The sequence below is a fragment of the Nilaparvata lugens genome, chromosome 3 (genome assembly GCF_014356525.2).
Source record: "Nilaparvata lugens isolate BPH chromosome 3, ASM1435652v1, whole genome shotgun sequence".
Lineage (NCBI taxonomy): Eukaryota > Metazoa > Arthropoda > Insecta > Hemiptera > Delphacidae > Nilaparvata > Nilaparvata lugens.
The window spans coordinates 23,525,394-23,549,927 of NC_052506.1; the positions used below are offsets into that span (position 1 = coordinate 23,525,394).

At 35.5% G+C, this 24,534-nt stretch overlaps 1 protein-coding gene across 1 annotated transcript in view; it reads left to right on the forward strand.

The window, feature by feature from the left end:
• The window catches only part of LOC111045203, a 296,666-nt gene that overhangs the window by 259,545 nt on the left and 12,587 nt on the right, over window positions 1-24,534 (forward strand). Inside the window, exons 16-18 of the mRNA XM_039422744.1 lie at window positions 17,182-17,322; window positions 19,196-19,397; window positions 23,980-24,193. Coding sequence (XP_039278678.1) covers window positions 17,182-17,322; window positions 19,196-19,397; window positions 23,980-24,193 — 557 coding nt within the window. The remainder of the gene's footprint in view (window positions 1-17,181; window positions 17,323-19,195; window positions 19,398-23,979; window positions 24,194-24,534) is intronic.

Genomic DNA, 24,534 nt, shown 5'->3' on the forward strand with positions numbered 1-24,534 from the left:
TAACTACAGTGCAACGTAAAATAAGCCACTCTATTTCAATGTTTGTACAAATAGCCAGTTTTAGAAAATCATTATGCCGGTTCACCAAGAACGGTCAGCATAGGTTCAATTGAAGGCATTGATGTTATTATTTTATAGTCTATGCTCTCATATTGATGTGAATATTTTAGGAATCTATAATGTGATTTATTTATTTATTAGATAGAGCAAACAATACAATAGTCGGAAAAGAAAAAACAGGCCATTGCCCAAAACTTCTTCTATTTCATAATTTTGTCACAAATCGTCCAAATATTATTTATGTAGGTTATTTCAATTTCAATACCAATACTTCAAACTTCCAGCATTAGTAATGATCTGAACTATACTGGTATCGTGATGTTTTCCTATAAGCAATGCTGACACTTTGAAGTGAATCTCATTACTGCAGACCTTCCCTTGATGAAGACCACCAATTACGTGAAAAGCTTAATAAAATGCGGCGCCAGCAAAAAAAACGTTCAGTGTGAAACGGCTCTTGCCTCGTCAATTGTCACTCTATTATCTCTTCTTTTACGCCGTCAAATACAGCAGCTCAAACTCAGACAACTGCTTCTTTATTTCCCGGTTCCCTTTAAATTTCGTTCCAGTAGCAGAAATAATTCACCTACTTTTCCACTGGCGAGGAACTATATTGTGTGCTGTATTCCATTTATATTACTATATCTGGTGGCCATACCATTGTCGGAACAATTGAGCTGTTAAATTAAAATGGCTTTTAAACGACATTTAAACGTTGTTCAACTCTCCTACTCTCCCATCCTTTATTCGCGGTCTCTTTTTTCTGTATCCTCATCCTTTATTACCTCATTCGTGGTCCTCTCTTCCACTCCTACATTTTTGTTACTCTCTCACTGTAGAGAGATTAAATTCAAACTAGCGGCATTCATTTTAACTGGCATGATTGCAAAGTGAACAGATCACGTGGCCTCACGTTGCTTGTTATTAGGTCGAATTTAGGTAAAATGCCAGTTAGAAATAATTTTTGGTTTTCCATCTCAATGCATTTTTCATAGATGAAGAGTTTGAGCTACAACAAAGTAACGAGGGTAATATGAAGATAATAATATCATTATGTGTTTAGTATCAGATATTGTTGTATATTGGTTTAATTCATTCAAATAACAATTTAATTCATATGTATTTTTCACTTTGAAAAATATGCATATATTCAGTCCATGTAATAAATTATCTTTGTTCTGAGATATGTCTCTCATACACACTATAAATAATTTTTAATGTATTTCACTAGTTTATATTGATTTTCAGTCACATTATTTGCTCACAATATTAATTCAAGCTGTCTAAGCTTATTTTTCAATGTCACAAGTGAATGCCTAGTTAGTTATTAACCAATTCACACGATTCGAATTATTCATTCATCACAAAAGCTATCCTCTTTTGAATCTACACGAATCCTACGCTAGCCAGCATTGATGGATTCTCATTGATTGAACTGGCTTGCTCAAGAAATGGTGTCTATAGTTCAAAATTGCTGACATCGACAATCAGAATAGAGTAGGAGTTTGCTGCTCCTAGTAACAGTCACTGCTCTGTGATTGGCTGCTATAGTAGTTTACGTTGGTTTATCCACCAATAGAATTGGAGAGGGGTGTTCCTTGAAAATGGTACTGGATACATCCCCAACCTCAACACACTGCTTATAGCAAGCTTCATAATAAGCTACTAATTATATTCAACTCAGCTTTTGTAATTGCTCATTCTATTCCATGCAATTATCCTAGTTCTGAGATAGCCTATGTTATACATCATCTATTGGCTTAATATTTCGGAATTGAGATTCTTTTTTTATTGTTATGATATATTATAAAAAATATATCAAAAACAAAGAAAGAATTATGTTGTAAAGCAAGCAGGAGTTTTAGAACGAAGATCCATTTATTTGAATGAATTAAACAAACTAATATACAACAATATCTGATACTACACACATAATAATTATCTTCATATTCCCCTCGTTACTTTGTTGTATCTTTGCTCAAACACTTTATCCATGAACTTATGTAAATGTAAATGTTTATCATCGAAATGCCTCTAATCTATCTCTTGCGTTATTGATCCTCTACTAATAGTTATATTAGAGAATAATTATCAATCTATGAGATCTACTAAATACTAATACTGCACCTATTTTGTATCTTTTCCTCTATTTCAACTAGAAGAATTATCAGTCTATGAGATCTACTGATTGAATGAAAAAGACTAAGAAATTGTCAAAAACCACAGATTTATTGATACTTAGAAATCTGATAGAATTTCTAAGTATCAATAGATCTGTGGTTGTTGACAATTTCTTAGTCTTTTTCATTCAATATGAATAATTACCACAATATCAACTTCTCAAAAAAGAGATCTATTGATACTGCATTTTTTTGTTTCATCAATGTACTCTGTATCTATAGTTGGTGTTGTCTTCTGTATCAGTGTGTGAGATGTATGTTACATTTGCCTCTCTCTCCTGCTATGAGAGTGCATCTGTACTGAGGCTATGAAGCATGTAGGTCATGGAGGTCATGTTGCTGTATGCACACTAGCACACTGTTGTGGTGTGCATTATTACTCAACACTGCACCCACATCCACAACCGCATAGTGTCACGGTTTGGTAAATGGCGCCTCCCTTCAAACTTCTCCTACTTCTTCTCCTGCCTCTTCTTCTTCTTCTTCTTCTCCTCCTCCTGCTTCTTCTTCTTCTTCTTCTTTTTCTTCTTCTTCTTCTTCTTCTTCTTCTTCTTAAATTGTTCGCTCCTTCACCTTCCACCTTTTTCTACATTATTCATCTTTCCACGCATTTCTGTTACACACACTCTCTCTCTCTCTCTTTGTTTTCTTCTCCTCCGACTACGTTTTTTTGCAGATTTTTAATTTCTTCCACCTCCTTCTTCTATCCACTCCATTATACGTGGATCCTGTTCGTGGTTCTTGCAGATTTTTACATATTCCTTAAGGTTTGTGCGTAGTGTGATTAATTAATTTAATTTTAATTTCAACTCATTCAGCTTGACCATATTCATTCAATAGACTATTATTATTATCTATTTTCAATTATTGTTCATATTAAGATGTCTATGACTTTATTTTTGTCTGTTTGAGATCGCTTTGACTATATGACTCGACTATATAGCTATGACTTATGGAATCACACGTGGCTTTTTTTCAGACGAGTCGGCACAACAGGACAGGAAGCTATCCGATTGGCCGATTGGGTTGGCATATCGATAATCAGCCAATCGGAGAGCTTCATGTCCTGTCGTGTCGTATCGCGTCTGAAGAACGCCTCGTTTGTTTTGGCCCTGATTGTTTCTTTTTGAGAAGTTTGGTGATTTATGATCTGTAGTTGATCATAGGTGATAATTTTGCAAAAATCTCAATCGGTTAAAATGTAGTTATCCATGATGCTTGTTTTTCCTCTTGACAACTCGCCAATTTCCAGTGCCATGTCGAATGCATGGAAGGATTGTACCAATGACGCAAGACATTACGTAATATCCATCAATATTGATTACGCAATAGCTTGTACGCGAGCAAGGGCTCTAATCGCCCGCTAAGTTCGCTCATCATCAAATGGCTGTCGATAAAATACACCAATTACAATAATTCAATTGTATCATTGCAATGAGCATGCTTGGATGGATAACTGGGGGTAATCAACCGTTGAATACGACTCTAGAATTAGTGTGTTGATTGCTGAAGGAGAGTTGGGCCAGATTAAATTTTAATGGTGATTAATTTTACGAGAACCAATCAGAGAAGGCATTTTGAAAAGACGGCTTCTCTTATTGGTTTTCGTGAAATCAATCATGATTAAAATTTAACCGGCTTTTGTGCAACCGGCACTAATTCAGATATGAGAACTCTGGGCTGTATCGGAAAGGAATTGATATAGAGCATATTATAATATGTACGCTGTACGATTCTAATAAAGTACAAAAAAGGAAGTAATAGCGAAAAGGATTAGTAAGACTTATAATAAGAAAAGGATTATAGTAATAGATTAATGAAAGATAAAAATTCGATTGTAAAGAAAGAATAATATTTTTCAAGTTTTGAATTTCCACACTGAAACACCATAGGTGTTAAAACATGTATGGAACTTTTCAATAAATTCGTGACATTGGACAATATTCTAGTGTCTCATTATGGATAACTATCACTAAAAAACGGAATCCAAAATCATGGATTAATAAGTAGGAGAGGAAGATGGATTACCACAAGCAATGAAGAGGGGGATAGGATATATAAGTTGGATAAATTGGAATTTCTGTTTTACTGTACTCAGGTTTAAACAGTATTACCTGCCTTATACTCTTATTCATTGTAACTGACAATATGTCTAAAGTTTCAATTAATTCAACAAAGCATTCTCACGATATAAAGATGGGATGTAATCAAAATCTATTTATTCGTAGACAATACAAACAAATCGGGTGAAAACGACGGGCATTCCTCCAAAACTTTTTTAAACCCTAATTTAGACTAGACAGTCTACATTCTACAGGTTATGTAGAGTTGATGATTTGGCTCACACACAGTTTTAAGTACAAAAATTGGACTATTTGGACCTGTATCTACAAAAATCAGCGGAGCTTGAACAGGTTGCAAACAGTCTATAGTCCATTCGTGGAAGACGATATCCAAGAATATATTCCTCCCTATTTGCATGTGATGAAACCCTATATAGTATGTTCATCGAAAGGAGAGACATCAATAATATAAAGTTTGCGCTTGTATGTGTATAAAAGTGATGATTTACATTTCTTCTTTGTTTTAACACTTTATCAAAATGAGATAAGTGAGTAGGACAGGGACAGTTCAACCCTTGAATCTCCAAATTCTGCTGTTTGAACTGTCACTTAGATTGTATAGATTGACGAATATGATCGGTCTGACAGTGAATCGAATGTAGTGCGGTTTCAACCCGCACCGGCTTCAATTACCTCAATGTTTAGTAGCCATGGAATCAATTAGGCAGATCTCTGATAGGTGTCCAACTGTAGTGGAGGTCCCTGTGACCTCGGTAATGACCCGACTGGGTCTGTCAGACCGCTGCAGCGGCGGTCGTTGACTGACTGGTCCGATTAGACCTGGTGATTGGCGCCTCAGGCTTCAGGTGCATACCTATACAACAGTCTCAATCACTTTGAACTGTCAGAATCACTTGTGAATAGCGTCAATGCCTCTCATTCAACAAATGCTGACAGGTTGATATGTATCTGCAGCCTGCTTCCTTGTCTCTCACTTGCTGGACCTCGGTGCTGGAATTTATTAATTATTCTCGTAGCTCTTGACGAATGTCGTATTTGAAACTGGCTGTTGCATTGGAATCACTTCGAGATGTATCAGTTCACGATGGATCAATTAATTATAGTGAGCAGTGCTTCGAGATGAATATTGTATTGAAATTGGCTATAGTAGTGCTGTATCACCTTTGAGATGTATAAGTTGACGATGGATTAATTATAGTATTAGTCCAGGCAATGAATGCTCAAAAAAGGGTATAGAGGGAAAAGTTGAGAAGACTCGCAGTTTTGACCTCGCAGTTCTGTTTAGGGTAGTGAGGAGATAGACATATCAAAAGTCCCCACCCCTACCCCCTGTGCTAACGGGGTGGTGGTGGTTTAAAGGTACCATTTTTTGGTTTCTCGCATAAAACTCAAAAACTATGTATGCTAAGGACTTGACTGTCATATAACAAATTCAAGCTTGTATAATTTCCTACAATATTCATTTCACAATTTTTTTTAATAATCTCAATAAATTTTATCAAGCTTCATTTTTGATTTGTTATGTCGGTTGAACGCATTGTTCTCAAGGTATGAGCGTGGAAGCAAAACGCTGAAAAATGCATGTTTTAAACCACCCTCATCCCCTTAGCACATGAGTTAGGAATGGGAACTTTTGGTATGTTCTCCTCCTGACTAGTCTCAACAAAGCTGCAAAGACAAAAATTTTGTTTAAAACATTCCCTTCAAATTCCTTTGTCAATTGGTATATTGTTGCAAAAATGAAGATTTAACACTCAACACTAAAGCTGCTGCGAAAGGTGTAGGGGAATTCGTGAAATTGTGAAATTATACATCAAATTGAAGAGAATTTAATGCTCTATAAGCTCATAATCGTATAATCTCATAATCATATGGATTTCTCCCATCGATTTTTAAAAAGTTGTAAGAGCAAAAATGGAAAACAAATTGGTGGCAAACATTTTTTTTTTCAAAAATGTCACACCTTCAAGAGCGGATATCTCGAAAACTAGAGGAGATATAAAAAAGTTGTGAAATGAATATTGTAGGAAATTATATAAGTTTCAATTTGTTATATGACAGTCTAGTCCTTAGGATACATAGTTTTTGAGTTTCATTCAAGAAACCAAAAAATTATCATCTCCATCATCATTATCATCATAGTCATCATCATCACCATCATCATTATCATCATAGTCATCATCATCACCATCAACGTCATACTTTCCAGTACCCTCGCACAAGCTGTGTGTAGTAGGTAGGCATCACCCTCAGCAAAATACCACAACATTCATGTTCTGAGAGCTAATATTCAGATTAGACACCGGTATGTTCTGTGGCATAGTTAAGCGGCAACCGGTGGGTTGCACTGTTGTACCGGTGACCTAGCCGGCTTGCATCAGGTGAAGTGAACCTGATCCTGAACATGACCAAGATCTGTGTAAAAAGGCCACGCGCTTCGTTTGACTCCTATCAACTCTCTCAACTCTCCGACTCTCCGCTGGCTGTTGGCTCTGGTTTGGCTTGGCTCAGTTGGCACGACTGTCTGTTTCGTGGGCGCCGCCGTTCGTGTGTGCATGAGTGAGAGAGAGCGGCAGTCTTATCCTAGCTGGCTGGCTGGTTGAAGTCTAGGTGTGCGTGTGTTATGTTCTGCAAACTGTAACTTAAATTCGGCTCTGTATGTCGCGAAATCGGTGAGAGAATTCAGTGAAGTTTTGGACAGTAGATAAGTTCTAAATTTTGCCTTATTCATCGCGAAATCGGTGAGAAAATTCAGTGAAGTTTTGGACAGTGGATAAGTTCTAAACTTTGCCTTATTCGTCGCGAAATCGGTGAGAGAATTCAGTGAAGTTTTGGACAGTAGATAAGTTCTAAATTTTGCCTTATTCATCGCGAAATCGGTGAGAAAATTCAGTGAAGTTTTGGACAGTGGATCAGTTCTAAATTTTGCCTTATTCGACGTGAAATCGGGATACATTTTGTTTAGTTTTGAACAAGTTTGTAATTCTGCCTTATTCGTAGTAAAATCAGGATAAATTTAGATAGATTTGAACAGTAAATGAGGTTTAAATTCCGCCTTATTCTTCATGAAAACTGGATACATTTTGTGGACTTGTGAATAGTTAATGCATTTCAAACTCTGCCCTGAACATAGCGAGATCCGGCAAAAATTTATAAAATTTGGAACAGCGGATGATGTATAAAATGTGCTCAGTTCGTCGCGAAAATGTTGAAATCGGTGAAAAAACTGTTTGTAAATGAAAGGTTGACTAAAATTCTAGTCTCTGGTTATTTGTGCAGTCTAGGATTGTACATGTTATGAATGTGTGGTTAGTTTGTGAAGCAAGTGCTTGAAATCGAAGAAAAATTAGTGCTGTTTTGAGAAATTTTACTGAGAAGTTCAAGTAAAATTAAGAAACCAACTGGGAAATTATTGTGATTCTAATGATTACGTGCAGTTTCGGGTTGTTTGTGTTATGAATTTGTACTCTGTTCGCTCGAAATCGTGGGAAAATTAATAAATTTTCAACGAGAAATACACGCAAACCAGAATAGTTGTGAATTTTGATTATTTTTAAAACCTTAGATTGTGTATACGACGAATCTACGTTTAGTTTAAGGGGAAAATTGGTGAAGTGTCACTCACGTTTGAATGGGAAGGACTTCACTTATTACACTTGAAGGATAGAAAATCCCCAGTTTATACTATTTTTACGCTTCATCCATCTGTGTGCATCACATTTATTGAAATGAAGTCCTCATAGGAGTGGCAAATGATGTCGTGTGATTGGTGGCCTCAACTGTTGGATACCTGAAGTGCTGGTCTTACTCGGGTTAAGCGACGTGACAAAGGTTCAGCAGTTGGAATGGGTACCGCTTCGTCACCTCCCTCCTCTCCCAACACTCTGAAGTCGGTCCTCACTGGGGTCAGCTCTCAGGCTTCAAGGCATGTTCATTTTACTCTTTTTGTTAACTTCCGTAAATTTTTTGTTGAATTTGTAGCTTTTTTTCCTCTGTTTCTTATTTACTTTTCTAATTTTTTGTTCAATTTGTGGCTTTGTTTCCTCTATTTCTTGTTCACTTTTGTCATTCTGCTCTTCTTGTTCATTCACTTTACAGGTTTGACAGGAACGAGAGGTCACCACATAATACTAGTTGTTAGAAATTCTTGTTGCTAAGCCAAGAGAAGAATGATGGTTTTCTCCTCTTGTGGAAGAGGATAATGATAGTTTTCGTCTCACTTCCTCTTACCTACTACTTTTATGATCCTCATTCACTTTAATAAGTTTCTCAAGTTGGGAAAACTCTATATAATACGTTTTACGTTTTTCTTTCATCTGAAAAACATGGTATATATTGAACCTTAAATTCAATTGAAATCGGAAAATTCCTGCTGGTTCCTCAAAGATAATTAAGAAACTTCATGATAGACTAATTAATGATTAATTATTAGAGAGACAAATATTTGGAAACTATCTACCTCTCAGAAGACCGTAGGTATTAGATATGTTGCGGCTGATTTTTTTATGTTTTTGTCGTCATTTCACTTCCAAGATTCTGCTTCATGTTTTAGGAAAATGCAAATTGATTTATCCTCCATAGTTTGCAATGACATTATTTACCTGCTTAGCTTTTACGCTTGCGCATACATTTCATGACACCTACCTTCCATGACATGACACTACTACTGCTTATCATGTTAGAAACGAGTTTGATGAATATTGATAATACATCAATAATATTGTAGTACTTTTTCATGTTTTTCATTATTCAATGTTCCTCTTGAGAATTCTAGAAAATTAAATGTTATACCTCTCATAATGTTGATGATTTTTCTTTGAAGTGACCAAAAATGACCTGAACTTTCTTTTTTTTGTAAAGGGTTTGAAAAGACAAAAAACTGGTAGAATAGGATATGATAATCTGTTGAGCTCTCCAAAACTCAAAGTGGAAAACAAGTTTGGATGTAATTTAGTTGAATTAGCCGTTCAGAATGCAGGCTTCGTTTGAACTTTTCCTGGATCTAGTAGATAGAAACTTGTTTGAATTCGTCCTTATTTCGAGAATATCTTGCTGAGTATCGCTAACTGAATAATCTCAACTTGAGTACCGTAATTGTGAAGCCTTCCTCTACCTTTAGCCGAATAAATTTCTCGGGTGAATTCTCTTCAAACTTGAAAATTATAGGAATACCATCTTTGAGTGCCGTGGATGAAGTCATATCTATAAATGTTGAAACTAGTTATACTCCCTCCGTGTACATCACATCCTCATAACTTTTTCTAGGAACTAACACTCTATCACTCATTTTCTCGAAAATTTTCTCTTCAATTTTTGAATTCTCTCTCCCAACTTGAAAATCGTTGGAATAATATATATATAAATAGATTAATCATATCTATACGTGCACAAACACATTATAATATGGCATAAAGGTTTCTATGAAACAACTCTTCTTCTCTCATTTTCTCCTTAGTTTTTTTAATTCTCATAAAAATTGTAGGAATAACACGTTTATACATGGATGAAATCACATTTATAAATACCTTATAATTCCTATAACATTACAACCTCAACCATTTTTCTAGGAACTCTTCAGCACTCATTTTCTCATAAATTTTTCAAAATGTTTTCCTCTGCTTTGTAGACCAATCCTGTTATTAAATTGCTAGAGCAAGTAAACATTCTAGTGAGGTTTCCTCATACAAGTTTTCATACCTTGTCAATTGCTGTAATTATCCTGTAGTAATCTGAATGGCCTTGCTTTGAAAGGTTGGCCTACTTGGAATTACTACTGTGACCCATTTACTATGATTGTGTCTCGTCAAAAGGTGGACAAGTATTTGAGTCGTTTGAATTTTCTAGGCATTCATTGAATAATAATACTAACATGGATTTGTAGAGAAGGGTTTTCAGATAATTCATAGCTTTCCTCAAGATAATCTATACTTTATATATCGATTGTTTAAGACTCTGGCTATCCAACAATGTTTATAAGGTAGTAATTCAGAAAATACTTTCTTCCCTGCAGAATTATGATTTTAAAAAACCATGTACTGTATTACTTTTCCCAATAACAGTAAGTAACTGTGCTGTCATTCTGTTGAGCATTTGACAGAGACAGTGAGTAAAGATAAGTTTTAGATGAGAAATTAGAAAGAAACCTGAAATAGAAACTATAACCTAGTGGAAGAAGGAAAGCAAAAACACAAGAAAAAGAAGAATAGAAACAATTATGACATCGGGAGTTGTGAGGGAAAATTGATCTGACGTTATGAAGAACATCCATGCAGAAATTAGGGCAAAAAGAACAACCAAAAAGTGTGAACTTGGAGTTTTCTCCTGTGGCTGTACAAGCAGCAAAAAAGATTGAGAAGTCCTAGAAAATATTTGCAATCTCCAGGAGCTCAAGCAACGGAAAGTAGACCAAAGTTTCAAGAACAAGTTTATCCTTGAACCATGATATGAACCAAGTTTGAACCATGTTTCCATCATGAATAAATGAAACTTTTGTGTAGGAGAAGCATAAGAAACTTGGCCTCTTGAGGCTGCTCTAATATATCCATGAACTCTTGTATAGTTCTTCAGAAGAAAACCCAATTGCAAACTCCCAAGCATGTATAATTTTGTAGTTTTGTCCACGGGTGTTTAGCTGATTTATACCAAAATGAAAATCACCACCTTATTGGCAACTAAGAATGTGAATGTGCTGACAAGGTTTCCAACACATTGACCCAGTGCAAACTCCCAAACATGTATAATTTTGTAGTTTTGTCCACGGGTGTTTAGCTGATTATACCAAAATGAAAATCACCACCTTATTGGCAATTAAGAATGTGAATGTGCTGACAAGGTTTCCAACACATTTGGAACAAATTTTGGATACAATCCAAACACATTTTCCAACACATTTTGGATACAGTCTTGTTTAAGACTGTATTTCTGTCTTAATCAAACCCTCAAAGAGAACTTATTTCTATCCTTCAAGAAAAGCATAATTTTGTCCACTAGTGCTACGATCATTCATACCAAAATATCACCACTATATTGACATTTCGAAATATTGAATGTGCTAAAAAGGTTTTCGACACAACATGACAGTGTGATTTATTTTTCATGTAAATCTCGCTGAGTTGCGATCAGTTGGCATTGAGCGGGGGCGGCTCACCCATTCTCTCTCACTCTCTCTCTCTCTCTCTCTCCCTCACTCTCTTTCTCTCTTTTGTTTCTCTCAAAGTTTCAGGGAGAGTGAGTGAGAGAGAGAGGGTTAGTGATTGAGAAAGAGATTGATTGAGTTGAGCTTGAACAATTGCAGGCTGTGGATAGGCTTGCTTGCTCCACATCCGTTGGTGTTGTTTCGAGCAAATGCCTTTTTAAATCAACCAACCACATCCATCGATACAGTGCTCTATATACATGTATTTATGCTCTATCTCTGAGCTCTACTGATGGTGCGTGGTGAAAATGTGCGCAACAATCTGTCTATTAATTGTCCATTTTGTTTACTTAATTTTGTCGGCTATGATGTCATACAGCCAGTGCCAGATTCAGTAAACTATGAACGACAATGAAATTCGTTCCGCTGTGTACTGAGTAGTGGGGTGAACACCTGTTGAGATAATTATATGTTTGCTGGTTTGATTCAAGATAGAATTTGATTTCTGAAGATTTTTCGCTTCCAAGATTTTACATTTATTCGGTGTCTTCTTTTGATTTCTCTGAAGGGTTGCATAATTTGATTGCTGTATAGATTATCAAACATTTAAATTCAATTTAAATCTTCTCGAAGAACGCAATTTCTTGAGCAATTTTTCTTAGCATGAATCAAACATTCTACAATTCGCGTTTTAAATCGGCCGGCCACTTCAATTAAGATTTTCAAATACCGGTCATTTCATAATAAATTCCCCTTTTCTGAATTCAATCATTGTTAAGGCATCACTTTCCTAATATAAAGGCAAAATATTTTTTTAACAGGTCCTCTCTTTTCAATTGAGTTCTGTATAATATCAAAGAGACTCAAATCAAACGTTGGTAACATAATTTTTTAAGTGCTCTCTTCAATTGCGAATACACTGAATTCAATTCTATTCCAAAAGTAATATCATGAGTGTATGAGATATGAACGGTTTGGATAGTTTTACAAAATGATGAAGGTAGGCCTATACGGTACTTGTTGAAATCATTATTTTCGATTTTTGTCAACTGCTCCCTGATTTATAATTGGGTTGTAAAATGAAATTCTAATTAATAATTCTAGATAACAGATTTTGGACTAATCGCGTTCCCATTTTATATGAAACAAGGAAATTTACAACAATAATAAGGATTGAGGTTGACAATTAGAATTGGTTATGACATTTGGTTTTGATGTTATGATTTTCCAAATTATTAAGCAAAGGGTGGCTGCACGCATTCATCACCTACATGGTTGTTCAGTACTATAATATTTGCCACTTCCATCAATTACATGTAATTTTGATTTGTTCACCTACCATTATCTACGCTTGATTTATTTACGCTAAAAAATTTCCCTATTTTTCTATTAAGTCACAAATAAGCGACATTTTTTTAGACCAAACAATACTATGACAGTTTCGACAGTATGTGGGTGGCCCTACATTCAAATGAAATAATACCAGCTTCAATAAGAACTGGTGCAATTACAATTAATTTTTAATGAATTGCTCAAGTGCTGAAATTGATTCACTCTTTAATTGGCAAAGTATGGGGCTCTTCTAGGTTCTTTTTCAAACTAGTCTTCGCAGTGTAATGATGGATTAATTCTTGGTAGACAGTTATGATGATGATGATGATGATGATGATGATGATGATGATGATGTTGAGGATGATGACGATGAGGATGACGATGATGATGGATGGGATGGGGGATTGACACTCATTTTTTAGGATGATGGGGGGGAGAATAAGGTCAGATAGAGATTGTTATTGGAGTGAATTAGCTTGTCGAGTAGGTGGTTGAGATGGTGGATATAGTAGCCTATTCAATTTTAGATATTCTAGTTATGTTGTGCTGCACCTTGCACAATTACGAAATTATAAAATCACAAATTGACCCAATCTGTAGTCAGTGATAGAATTTCGATTATTATAAATAAATAATGTATAATAATTTTAATAATATAATAATGAAAAATCAATTTTTCTTGCAATGGTTATATTTACCGAATCTGATCATTCAATTTGATTCAATACTATTTGTAATCAATTGTTAATGGGATGGCACAATAGAATATTGCTCGATATCTATTCACAGATCTTGTCAATAGCCCAATTCTATTTTAGTTGTTTGGAGGGAAATCTGGTTATCGATTTTTTAAATATGTAAATATTAACGGATCCATTCCGTTGTCATTCATTTGAACAAAACTTTTTAACCAACTCATTAACACATCCACACAATTGGATACTTAATCAAATTGAAAACAACAGATCCAAAAAATGTTATATAGAAGAAATAATATTGTCGTCAATCTAAATCATCCAAACAGTGTTAATGATGATTTTTTTTGTAGTTGAGAAGTGGATATTGTGGTAATTATTCACATTGAATGAAAAAGACTAAGAAATTATCAAAAACCACAAATTTATTGATACTTAGAAAGACCGGTTCGGTTATTACACCATTGTCAATCTCTGATAAACTGTCTGTACATATCGCCCGTCATTCTCATTAAATGAGACAAGTCGTAACAAAGTAGATGTATTGGAAAATGTATCTAGCAGGTATATTCATGGAGAAGTAATTTTTTACAATAATTAATTTAAACTGTTCAATTCAGTTTTGTCTGAGAAACCTCAGTGTTCTCTGTTTATCAGAGACTTACAATGGTGTAATAACCGAAACCGGTCTTTGTAAGTAACAATAAATCTGTGGTTTTTGACAATTTCTTAGTCTTTTTCATTCAATATTAATGATGATTGTATGAGATTTGTTTGCCGAATTGAAATAGTTTCAACTTTTTGTGATCTTCATGATAGAAACTGTTGTTCCTTCATGTTCGGAAGTTGCTTGGAATCTAGGGACGATCTAAACTAACATGAGCATGTGAGAATTGATCTTGAAGCAGGTAGAACCACAGAGAAGAGGAATGTTCTCCTACTTTGTGGTAGAACTGAGAGAGTAGGTAATGAACTGGACGGTACTCTATCTATAGTGAGGTCCACGTTGTAATGGCAGTGGAGAAAGATAGTAGAACAACGTTGCCGATCCTCTGTCTTGTCAATGCCTCCTATAGACGGTAGCTGATACAGGTTTATTGATGTAGTCTAATATTATCGTATCATTCACGTTTAAACTAATCAATTATATTTCATTAAACAAGAAATTATAATTTTTCAATAATTTCATTATTAATTTTTACTTTCCTTGCCCTATTACCATAGGTAAGGAAAGTATTGCTTTCCAAAAAAAATTAAGGTACCCCAATTTCTAAATTTTTATACGTTTCAAGGTCCCCTGAGTCCAAAAAACTGGTTTTTGGGTATTGGTCTGTATGTGTGTGTGTGTGTGGTGTGTGTGTGTGTGTGTGTGTGTGTGGTGTGGTGTGTGTGTGTGTGTGTGTGGTGTGTGTGTGTGTGTGGTGTGTGTGTGTGTGTGTGTGTGTGTGTGTGTGTGTGTGTGTGGTGTGTGTGTGTGTGTTGTGTGTGTGTGTGTATGTGTGTATGAGTGTATGTGCGTCTGTGTACACGATATCTCATCTCCCAATTAACGGAATGACTTGAAATTTGGAACTTAAGGTCCTTTCACTATAAGGATCCGACACGAACAATTTCGATCAAATGCAATTCAAGATGGCGGCTAAAATGGCGAAAATTTTGTCAAAAACAGGGTTTTTCGTGATTTTCTCGGAAACGGCTCCAACGATTTTGATCAAATTCATACCTAAAATAGTCATCGATAAGCTCTATCAACTGCAACAAGTCCCATATCTGTAAAAATTTCAGGAGCTCCGCCCCAGTAATGCAGATAGATTCCCAATTATCAGGCTTCAGATACAATTGAAACAAAAAAATCAAGTGGAGTAGATTGAGCATGAAAATCTCTACAATTAATGTTCAGTAACATTTTCACCTAAAATTGAAAATAAGTTTTAAATTCGAGAAAATGTGATTATTCAATTGCAAATTATTGTTGATTCTATTAAATCATTCACTATGAAGAGATAGCAGACCTCATGTGTGTCTCCAGCGTTATTGCCCTGTCACCAGCTGGCTCAAATCTTTGAATAGTAGACTTGTGATGCGCGGGAACACTAGCGTCAGGTGATCAATTTTCATAACGGCAAGGAAAGTTGTGTGAGTGCGCCACACCAGATTTTTATAATTAAGATGAAATATTCTGTTAATTGATTACTAATTCTACATTGTTGAACGACGATCTGGCAGCAGAGCAAAGCGAGAAAGAAATAGCGCTATCCGCTTTGTTGAATGATATATAAGGATAGCAATACCATTGCTCATCAAACAGTGCCTTTATAACGTGGACCTCAATATAGAATACATTCCTAGAATGTATTATTCTGTTCCAATGTAAATTGGAACTGATTAATCACAGTACGTGATTCAGTGTGAATGGACGTATTGTGAACTGGTATTTGAAGAGTTCAGCAATCATCAGCTAATTTAAGTCATATCCTCTATACGCAGCACACAAACGCAGATTCTATGTTATCGTTGTATCTCCTTTCGATGAACAGATCACATTACTTATTCGAATTGTATTGTTTATTTATTTTTTAAATCATAAATTTCATATTCCATCATTCATATATTTATTGAATTTCATTGTACCTTATGCTAGGCCTAGAAAAAATATATTGTTCAACATCCCTTTTGTGAGAACTACTCATCACTATAATTCGTTTCTTATTAAAAGTCTAAGATTATATAATACTTCGAATGAACATATAGATCCGTTTTCAAACTCATTTAATGTCTTTGAGAAAAATTGTGAAATGAATTTATCTTGTAGCTCGTTTGAGTCATGAAATGTTATGAGCTCTGGCTAAAACTCTTTTTGTTTTCTTTATCTTTATTATTAATTTTTATTATTATTTCAATTTTTTATTTACTTTTCATCTTATTCTCTTCTATAATTTTTTCATAATATTTTTCATCTTTCAAGTTATCTTTATTATGTAGTATGGTTATCTATTAATTGTGTAAAAAAGGCTCTTCATGGTATTGTATGTGAGCCTTTATATGTATATGTATATCAATAAATAAATAAATTGTCTCTAGTGAAATTTTTTTACTGAATCTAGCAATATAACAACTGACATGAATCATCACTTTATACATTCATTCATTCATTTATTCATAGACAGGTAATTCAATGCAGGTAAAAACGACAGGCATTCGCCCAAAAACTGCTTTAAATCTTAATTTGGAATACACAGTCTAGAGATTATGTAAATGATAACTTAATTCACACACTATTTTGAGCCAAAAAAATGTTTGTACTTACTACAATAATTTTGAATTTAACAGATTAATTAATTTCAAAATACAGATCCAAACAAAAATTTTCCTTCACAATCACAAAAAATATTGAAAATTTCACTTAAATCCACAAAAATTATACTCATGTTAAAATTCTAAACGACAAAAGATCTGATGTTTTTTTTTACGTGCGTGTACGCAGCACACAAGCGCAGACTTTATGTCTCTCCTTTCGATGAACAGACCTTTTATGATGCTCATTCGAATTTTATCATTCATTTGTATCTACTGTAATTTACTGAATAAATGAATATTTATTCCCACCAACTGTGGGATCTAATAGGTTTTTATGTTATGATTCACAATTTAGTATTTGTTATTAACATTGTATTTTTCCTCTGTGTGTTGTTTAGATGGTTCAAGCACATATCAGAGGCGGCGGAGGCGTACAAGCAGCGCGATGGCCGCAACCGCAGGGCGGACGCAGCCGCCGCAGCTGCAGCCGCAGCCCAGCACGACCTCGACGCAAGCGAACACCCCGACAAAACCAAAGAGTGAGTTGAAATTTCATCTTTTATCAACCCGACAAAATCAATGAATGAGTCAACGCAAACAATTTGATAGCATTTTACAAACAATTGAATATCATGTAAACATTTTATTGAAAAGGGGAGCTCCTGAAGCTCCCTGCACACAGAGTCACTAAATGGCCGCCACTGCTTGTGTCTGGTAAAACGCTATCAGACAGGGAAAATAGTGGCGTACACTAGTTACAGCCAGTATGTGTTCAGCACTACTTGTTCAGTACAAATTTGTCTGAAAATGGATGTGGTTGTTGAAGAATATGACCAAGCTGTTTTTTGATTGTATTATTTTATTGATTGTAGTTAATCATTTCAGTCCTTGAGCAAATAGTTTAAGTTATCAAAAACTTCTATTTACAACCAACCAAGAATGAGTTTTCAATACAGTTGTGTTATGTGTGATTTTGTGGTATTTTTCATAACGGAAAACACATAGAAATTGTCATCCACTTATTATTATTATTATTTTTGAAAACAGAACTTGGTTTTGTGGCCAATGAACAGTTTTCAGAGTCATACAGTATAACAGTTTTTAGGTTTAGACAATTTTTCAAATTGTGTTTTTCACAATTAGTGAAAAGTAAAAAATAAGTTTCTTTGTAAGCCGTCGCAGTTAAGAGTTCTGGCTGAAGAACTCGTTATCAACTTACTAACACAACTCTTGTATCGTTATTCTCCAGCGCTTCCACACTCTTGCCAAGAGCATACAAATGAGAGTGCGAGAGTGTGGATGGCTACTATGCCACCGCCCACCCTCACTCCGCCATTATAAGCCGCATCCACACTATTGCCCAATGCGTACAAATTGCGTACAATTGTAAGCCGTCGCAGTTCAGAGTTCTGGCTGAATAACTCATTATCAACTAATTCAACTCCTGTATCGATCAACTAATTCAACTCCTTTATCGTTATGTTAATCTTTAACATACTGTAATAGCGCTTCCACACTCTTACCAAATGGGTGCAAATAACGACGAGCGCGAGAGTGTATCTGGCTACTATGCGACCGCTCGACTTCACTCCGCCCTTATAAGCCGCATCCACACTATTGGCCCGTGCGTACAGATGACGACTAGCGCGAGAGTGTGGATGGTTGCTTTAACAGCGCTCACATTCACTGGCCATCGCTCCGATTTTTGTCGAGCGAAGGCGAATGGCCGGCCGAGCATACACAAATAATGATCACATTGCAGTGTGGATGGCAAGACCAACGTGGCCAAGCTTACCAGCCGTCTTGGCCAGCGACTTGGCGATAGTGTGGACTAGATAATAGGTGTATACAGCGAGCCGCTTGGCAAAGGACTTGACGCTGGCGTGTAATAGGTGTTGTGACTGTAATCTGTATTGCATCAATTATTTCATTCAAATACAATCACTTGTGATATTATTATTGTTATTATTAAACTAAAATCCAAATTAAATGCTGTAAATCACCCCGAAGACTTTTGCTACTGCAAATATTAACAACCGGGTAGACAGCTAGATGGAAATTCGATGAGCGCTACTATTCAAATATTATTTTTCCCGGGCTGAAAAATAATCTAGTATGGTAGCGCTCATCGAATTTCCATCTAGCTGTCTACCCTGTTGTCAATATTTGCAGTAGCAAAAGTCTTCGGGGTGATTTACAGCATTTAATTTGGATTTTAATAATATTATCAATTCATTAGCATTTGAATAAATGCAATACCTCAGTAACCTCCATCTGTACAATCACTTCTTGTGATTTATTATTCTACTGTGGTGAACTACTCAATGTATGAAACTGAATTTTGTTTCGAATTTTTTGTAAATTTTTATTGATTTGGCAATAAATTTGATTTGAAATTTGTGGTATTCGCAGTGTGGACGACTCGACAACGACGCCGTCCGGAGCGGACCTGCTGTCACCGCCGCGGGCAACCAACGGGCACGGGCACGGGCACGACGAGTCACCCAGTCCCAACAGCGAGTCAACCCCCCTCCTGCCCTCACCATCCCCCTCGCCTTCGCCAGCCCCCTCTCATCCGGACACGCCTGAGTCTATCGCCAGACGAATGGGTGAGTGAACTACACACACTGTCCTTGTTGCACCTACTTATAACTCACTAGCAACAAGTGAAACAACACGGTTCCCACTGGAAACACTACACAAATTTGAAACAAATTACACAAATTTATGACACAGATTGGAAAGAGTAAAAGTGTATCATCCACTGATTATCAATCAATCAATCAATCAATCTCTTTATTCAAGACTTACACGGTATAAAGTAATAATTGAAGTGACTAGACTTACTCACTAAGTAGCTCACCTCATACGTGCACCACTATAGAAAAGATTTGTCAGTATTTTCAGACTCAGAAAACACTTGAATGATTGTTAATGTGTGAATACTCTAAGCTCTTTCACTTCATGCATAAGTGGCACATTCCACTATCGAATATTTTTATTCCATTTTTTCCAATAAAAAATGGTATTCCAATAAAAAATACTGTATAAGTAGCCTACTTCATATATACTGTGCTATGCTATACTATACTGTATACTATATTTCAGTAATAGTACTTCATATTCAATGTAGTATTTAAATTTAATTATCATACTCTACATTTCTATTGATATCGTGAGATAATTAGCAGGTGACCGCAGGTGAAGTTGAGATGACTGTTTATATTTGAATGCCAGTATTCACTATTCTGTTTAGGGCTACGGATTATTAAAACACTATAAAAAATTATAAAAATTAACCTTCATACTATTGTCACATTACTAGTTTCAACTCAAGAGTTTCAAGAGCCGTTTTCAATTATTGTTAACAGAAAGCCATTTTCATTAATAACATATTGTGTTTATTTATTTTATTCACACTTGAAAATGGCTCTTGAAGAGTTGAAACTAGTAGTGTTATTGTGTTCTAAATGCCAGTATATGTTATAACTATATGTATCTGTTATATCTAATGTTAGTACCCCATCTTGATTCATTACAAACCAAAACAATTTTCATTAATTGTTTGATGACTTCACCCATTACACACAAAGTCAATTTTCATTACTGTTAGATAATTATTTTGAACTAACAAAAAACGAAAATCGAATATGACAACCCATCTTAATTTGATGTTTAATGGTTATGTTAAACACGGTTTCAGTGTATTCATGTATCTATTCTACATCTTCACCAATAATTCATCAACATAATTTTCATTAATTTTTTAATAATTATGTTGAAAGAGAAGTCAACTGTTAATGTATTTGAATGTGCATATCTTCACCCATAATACACCAACTTAATTGTTATTAATTAACTGTTCAACCTGAGTAAGCAAGTTAACTGTTTCAGAGTAGTGGAAAGTTGTCTAAAAATGGGACGTTAGAAAAACCAAGGAACTGTTAGAACTGTTTATGTTGTTGAGTTATACAGAGTGGGTGAAAAGTCCGAGAACGGCTTAATATCTCATACACAATAGTTATTTGTGCAAACTAGTGCGCAAAGTGACAGTTTGCTGCACCGAAAGAAACGCTTACGCCCGAACCGTAGGCGCGGGCGGAATGGTTTCTTGAGTGCAGCAGAGGAACTTTGCGCACGTATTTCACATAAAGTTTTTCCTACAGTTACCATTGAATATGAAAAGTGGGTAATTATGGGTAAAATTCCCTGAAATCCATCAAATGTATATCTGTGTCATTTTATTATTAATAAATAAAATAGAATAATGTAGTAGTAAATGAATGACGGGGCGGCTGTGTGCTCAATGTGGCACTGTGCTGTGGCTGTCGTCCACCACATCAAGATTCTTATAACGTGCACCACAGTCACAGTTACCAACTTAATTTTGATTTTGCTGCACTGGTGCTCCATATAACCTACTAACTATTTTGCGTTGCCATGTTGCAAATCTGGAGTGCAGGAAAAAATTTTCCCGCACTAGAGCGGAAAAGTGATTCTTTGCGTTCTGTAATCAGTGCAGCAATGGCCACTTTTCAAGCTAACTGTAGGAAAAGATAATTTGACGGTGGGTGTGATTGGGGATCCTACTCAAATTGAAAAAACTACTTTTTAATGACTTTGAAAATCTGTTCCACCATCTTGGATCGGCCATATTGAATGCAACTTCATTTTTTTTAATAGGAAGGTGGTCGTGCGATATATGAATTTCATAGGAATTTGAAGAAAAATGAATGGTGGAAACTGCATATCAATATCTCAAACCGTTTCGAGAATACTGTATTCACACTATTAATCAATACTATCTAAGCAGAAAAGAGAGAAAAAAAATCTGAGAACGGCTTAGTATCTCATAAAAAGAAGTGATTCCAAGGTGTGTGTGATTGAGAATCCTACTCAAATTGAAAATACTACTTTACTTTACTTATGACTTTAAAAATCTGGTCCACCTTCTTGGATCCGCCATTTTGAATGCAAGTTTATTTTTTAAATAGGAAGGTGGTCATGAGATTTATGATTACGATACGGAATTTCAAGGAAAAATGAATGGCAAAAACCGCACATCGATATCGCAAACCGTTTAGAAGATATTCACATCATCAATCAGTACCATGCAAATCAGAATAATGAAATACATGAGTGGTATTGATTAATAATGTGAATATCTTCTAAACGGTTTGAGATATCGATGTGCGGTTTTCGCCATCCATTTTATCTTGAAATTCTGTATCGAAATCATGTATCACGTGACCACCTTCCTATTTAAAAATAAAGTTGCATTCAAAATGGCGGATCCAAGATGGCGGACCAGATTTTTAAAGTAATTGTAAAGTAGTTTTTTCAATTGAGTAGGATCCCCAATCACACTCACCGTCAAATTATCTTTGTGTATGTGTATGAGATATTAAGCCGTTCTCGGACTTTTCACCCACCCTGTACATATTCTTACTCTACAGGTGTAGAGTGTCCTCAACACCTACTTGTGTCTCACAATTCTATATACATAACCTATCACCTATGTATGCCTCTGTGTGATATAAATAGGCTTCTGTGTTTAGAATGAAAAAAGTTTCCTGTATGAAACTTGAACTCAACGGGAACACAAATTAGAAAAAATTGTATCATTTATAATGTACTCATTTTTGTTTTATTCATTTAAATCACTCAAATTTTACTCAATATTTATTAAATGTATATTGATGTATTAATTCATTTGTTTCCATTTACTACAATAAATATATAGCCTTCATCTAAAAAATAATTATTAAGATGGACTCCCACATTTCAGTATCTGCATATAGAAAATATAACATAAGAATATAATCCCATGGTTTAAGGCGTTCCAGATTTCACTGTTAACTCAAGCCGATATTGTCAGTAGTTTTTCTCGTAAAGCTATGTGTAGTCTTTCATACTGTGCCATTCTTACACTTTTACTTGGCCAAAACTGTAATGATAGACAGTAGTCAATAGTAATCGGCTTGAGGTAACAAAAATTGCCTTGATATTTGGACCTATGGATATCTTCTTATGCTATATTACCATATTATACTATGCTGTTATACCGGATGTCCCACGGAGAGGTTTACACGTTTGATTCTATATTACGTGCCCATTTATGCACCGAACTTTTTTAAATTTTATACAGTTCACAAAATAGGTTCTGAAAATATTCTGGGAAAATTTCAACTCCCTGACCTTTGTAGAAACAAAATGGCGGCTTATTAAAAAACGATACTTTAAAAACATTAAAAATGTGTTTTAGGTTTTATAAAATATTTTATTGTTGCACTTTAGAGCAATATAACTTTTCAATAAAACAACTAGAACAAGGCCTAATAAAAAACCTTAAAAGTAAAGAATTATCAAAATTGAAACCCATCCACAGCAACACACTGATAACAGCGCTTAAGAAATGATTCTTAAGCTCTTACAAAGAAACTCCGCGGTATCTGGAGAAGTTCCTCTTCTATTGATCGTTTTAGTTCCACATCATCATTGAATTTATGGGTATAAACTTTCTCCTTTAAGTAACCCCATAAAAAGAAGTCACAAACAGTTAAATCTGGTGATCGGGGTGGCCAATCTGTAAAATCATTTCCACAACCAATCCAAAGGCCATGAAGTTTGTCATTTTGTAATTGTTTAACATGATTTGCGAAATGAGGTGGAGCACCATCTTGTTGGAAGATAGCTTGATTTATTTCTGGTACCATCAAATGAGGCAATACTACTGCAATATAGTAAACAAATAAGATAACTCATGAAAGTAGTAAGCGAATTGATAAAATTTTCAATATGCAGCCATTTTGTTTCTACGAAGGTTAGGGAGCTGAAATTTTACCAGAATATTTCCAGTACCTACTTTGTAAACTGTGTAAAATAAAAAAATCTGTGCAAGAATGGGCACGTAATGTAAAATTAAACGTGTAAGCCTCTTCGTGGGACACCTGGTATTATGCTATATTACCATATTATGCCGTATGGTATCAATGAACGTGTCCGGTGCAGTGAAAACGTCATTTTGATGAGTTGTAATGATGAGCGATTCATACTCGCTTGGCCGGACTGAGTGGGAATAATTCCATTGGAATAATATTTACACTGTACCGGGCACTTACGCTGATACTGATGAATGGGAATCCAGCTTAATACTTTGTAAATTTTTATTGATTTGGCAATAAATTTGATTTGAAATTTGTGGTATTCGCAGTGTGGACGACTCGACAACGACGCCGTCCGGAGCGGACCTGCTGTCACCGCCGCGGGCAACCAACGGGCACGGGCACGGGCACGACGAGTCACCCAGTCCCAACAGCGAGTCAACCCCCCTCCTGCCCTCACCATCCCCCTCGCCTTCGCCAGCCCCCTCTCATCCGGACACGCCTGAGTCTATCGCCAGACGAATGGGTGAGTGAACTACACACACTGTCCTTGTTGCACCTACTTATAACTCACTAGCAACAAGTGAAAACAACACGGTTCCCACTGGAAACACTACACAAATTTGAAACAAATTACACAAATTTATGACACAGATTGGAAAGAGTAAAAGTGTATCATCCACTGATTATCAATCAATCAATCAATCAATCTCTTTATTCAAGACTTACACGGTATAAAGTAATAATTGAAGTGACTAGACTTACTCACTAAGTAGCTCACCTCATACGTGCACCACTATAGAAAAGATTTGTCAGTATTTATAGACTCAGAAAACACTTGAATGATTGTTAATGTGTGAATACTCT